The sequence below is a fragment of the Quercus suber genome, unplaced genomic scaffold, assembly GCF_002906115.3.
Source record: "Quercus suber isolate HL8 unplaced genomic scaffold, Cork oak 2.0 scaffold_1325, whole genome shotgun sequence".
In the NCBI taxonomy this organism is placed as follows: Eukaryota; Viridiplantae; Streptophyta; class Magnoliopsida; order Fagales; family Fagaceae; genus Quercus; species Quercus suber.
The window spans coordinates 25,260-29,016 of record NW_027070713.1 but is presented as its reverse complement, the minus strand read 5'-3'; the positions used below and the strand labels follow the sequence as shown (position 1 = coordinate 29,016).

Genomic DNA, 3,757 nt, shown 5'->3' with positions numbered 1-3,757 from the left:
CACATTGTCCTTCATTATTATTTTTATGGGAATACTATGAATTTTATTCAATTGAAAAGCAACAATTACATCTTTGTGAAGAGCCTGTTCTAACTGAAACAGAAAAATTATCAATCCCTAAACCATATTTTGCTAACAGTGCCCTTTATTCTATGTTTGACTATTTCAGGTTTCAGATGGTCTTGTGGGAACTGGGGCACAATTTGGTATCGCTTGATGTACTTCCGTTTACTGAGAATGCGTCTTCCATAAGGAGCTTGAAGCCTTCAGGCATATCTTCACCTTCAAATGTTTGTTGTTGCACCACCAACACTGATACCTCCCAATCAGACTCTGATGACACTAGCATGTCCCCCAAGTATCCTAGCTCAGGATTCTCATTCCATAAAGTAAGTCCCATGAACAATGGCGAATTGCTTTCATGCTGTCTTCCTACCAAAATTAGTTCATAATGATTTTCTAGTAATTTAATCACATTTATCATTTCCACACAGTCTTTCACAACTTCCTCTTTATATATATGGTGCTTTTGTTGGATGTTAGACATCTTAAACCGTTTGATCATATCACAATCAAGCTCCGTACTCTTTTTATTTGGCTGAACCAACCGAATAACTGTAAGGCTAACATTGGGGTGTTTTGCCATGCGCATAGCATATGCTAATGCTTCGCGATCATCCGGCCCTTCCACAAAGATCATTCCAATACTGTACAAAGGTTTGCTGCCCCCTGAATTCCTCCCAGATAATGTCTTTTTATCAACCAAGATTCCGACTGAGCATGGGACATTCTTAAGAATTTTGAAGTTGACAGCTTTTATGGGGTTGTCACACACCTCTGAACCATGCAACGTCCAATGCTTATGAAAAGGGATAATCACCATTGATACTCTCTTCTCTAAAGCAAGGTTGCATATCTCATCATGCATTGTGGCATACGGTGCAATGGCTGTAAATGGATGCACTGTTACCTTACCAAGATTATGTTGCTCGTATCGCCAGAAAGCGTTTATTATGTGTTCAGAATGATTGGAATGAATAGAACTCCTTTTTCCTTGTTGATGCGCCACGAGAATTGGAGCTGATCTGCCTTGTAGCTCCATGAGATGGATAGCATAAAAGCCGATGGGACTTTTGGTCATTGGATTGGAGACTTCGAGAAGATTGATGAGGGAAGGAGTACTGTTTCGATGGAAAATGCAGGCCAACAAACGGAGCTCTTCATTAGGCATTGTATGCTGGATAGTCCTCCTCCTTCTGAAGCTCATGTATCTCTTGGATGGATTGTAGAGTATTTTCACCATGGGAGCGATGATTCCCGTCATCAAAATGAAGGTTACAGTAATTGCATTATATGATTCGATGTCAATAATCTGCAAGGCAAAAGCAGGAATGCCGTCATGTTAACACGATTTGGTGGGCAAATTAATATGAAAGATGCAATTGGGATTTTGGAAAGAATGTGGAAAAGAAAACAAAAATGTTTCAGTTAATTGATTTCAGTGTGCATTTGAATACAACCCCTTTTTTTTTTTGAGACTTTTGGCTTATTTACCCATCTACGTCTTTTTAAAACCTCGTTTTTTTGGGTACAACTATACTTTAATTAATTTTCAATAAATAAGCAAATAAGCTCTCAGAAAAATTCTGCATTCAAACATGCACTCATTAATTCCTTGCTCAAGTATTTCATTGCAATTTTTTTCAGCTTTCTCTCCTTTTTTGAATGCAAAATAGATGGTTTTTGGGAAATGAAACCAATTTCTAGTTCTTTTTTTAGAATGCCACTAAATATATATGTAGCAGCATGAGAAGCATGAATAAACGAGTTTTTGTTCTTACAAAGTGGAGAATCCCGATTTGTAAACTTATAATATCAGTAATGCCTTGGGTGCTCATGATGAGGCCTAAACAGAGCGAGTCCATGATGGGCATTTTGCAATAGAGCGAAGGCAACATGGTTCCGATGACCTTCCCCAGAAAGCTAGATAAAGCCAACAACTCTACAATTCCAGTAGTCTTCAAATTTAACGAAAAAATATCTAAGCTCCCACAGCTGAGCACAAAATAGGCTGGCAAGAGAATTAACGAAACGTAGGATTCAAGCTTATCGACTATTGCTGATCCTAATGGCCAACCATCTGGTACTGTCAAGCCTAAAATAATAGGCCCCAACACGAAATGTAGCCCAGCGATCTCACCAAGGAGGGAACACGTCAATATCATGAGAAAGATGGAAATCATGTAACTCTCTTTGAGTTGTTCTCTTTTAGTTGTTTGTCTAATCATCCATAATAAGATGGGCCTCATGATGCATATTATGATCAGCAGCATGCCGGCTACACTTAATGCTGCAAGTGGGAAAGTATTTTTCTTGGTTATTACTATGTTTTGCCTCACCATGAATGTCACCAATAACCAAATCCAAGAGCATAACCCACTAACCATGGAAGAAGAAATAGCCAATCGGCCAAGCTCTGAATTGAGAAGATTTAAATCGGTTAAAAGGCATGCAATGACATGGAAGGAACTTGAGGATTGAAATACAGCAATTTCAGTTAGGCTCGCATATAAATTCGGCTCCAGGGTAACCTTACGCTTTAAAGTGTAAGCCAAGGTTGTGCTTAGCATTAGCGGAAAAAAGAAAGCACAGAAGCCAATAACCAGTGCCTTTTTTCCTGATTTTGTTACCATACTCAAATCCATTTTAACTCCAACGATGAACATGAAGAGCATGGATGCGAAGGCCCCGATTGTTTTAATTATATACATACTTCTTCCGGGGTAGATCGTATTAGCTAAGACTTCGTCTTTTCTCAGAATCGAAGGTCCCAGTACAATACCTGTCTGATCACATTCAAAACCAAAAAAGAATGAGATAAAATAAATGCAGAAATTAATTAGTTTATTTTTCCTGTTTATAATTTCATTTTTCTCAAAAGGCCATATATCTCGTTATGATTGAATAACATGGAAAGGATAATATGAATATTGCATTGCATATATATATATATAGACACACACATTGATGTACATGGAAAAGGGTTGGGATTCACTGTTAAGTATCATTATTTATATGTTTATATTTCCTTCTTTTTTAATTGAGGGAGAATTGAAATCAGGTACTGTGTTGAATTACATTAGCAGGAATGAAAAGCTTACCAACATTTGTGAAATAAAAGCACTTTCACCTAGTGGGGTAAGAATAAATTGTAAGGAGGCAGCGACCAAGGCGGCCGTGGATAGCTGCGTGTAAAGGACTGGAACTGTGAAATCAAACGGATTATCTCCAAAAAAGACCCCTCTACTTGTTACATCTTTGTATGGATGGCAGGCCCAGGTGGCATTCCGCAAAATATCCTGCATCATGTTCCAAACTCACAGAAGTTATGCTTCAAGGCCTCACTGGAAGAACAAAATTGAGAGAGAGAGAGAGAGAGAGAGAGAGAGAGTATGTATCAAGTCAATATATCATGCAGGGTTGAGATGAAAGTGAAGAATTGGAAAAGAGAATTAATAGACATGCACGTGAATGGTGTGGGATGGTCAAACTCCTAATTTAACTCCCATTGTTCCACCTTGTATTTTACAAATTACGGCTACCAATCAATCATTCATTTGCTGTTTCAAGGAGTAGGTATTTGCAATTTGCAAGTATGATATTTTTGTGCACATATATATATATATATATATATTTATTTATATTATATATGGTAATAGTTAAATGAAATAGGACATTGATTTAGGATATATTTTTA

The 3,757-nt window shown here is 37.5% G+C and overlaps 1 protein-coding gene across 1 annotated transcript; it reads right to left on the bottom strand.

Moving 5' to 3' along the window:
• Positions 1-11: 11 nt before the first annotated feature.
• On the bottom strand, positions 12-3,467 carry LOC112000430 (cation/H(+) antiporter 15). Its single transcript, XM_024032549.2, has 3 exons — positions 3,162-3,467; positions 1,842-2,846; positions 12-1,372 (listed from the first exon to the last, which is right to left on the bottom strand). The coding sequence occupies exons 1-3, from the start codon at positions 3,366-3,368 to the stop codon at positions 173-175; spliced, it is 2,412 nt and encodes an 803-aa protein (XP_023888317.1). The 5' UTR covers positions 3,369-3,467; the 3' UTR covers positions 12-172.
• Positions 3,468-3,757: the final 290 nt, after the last annotated feature.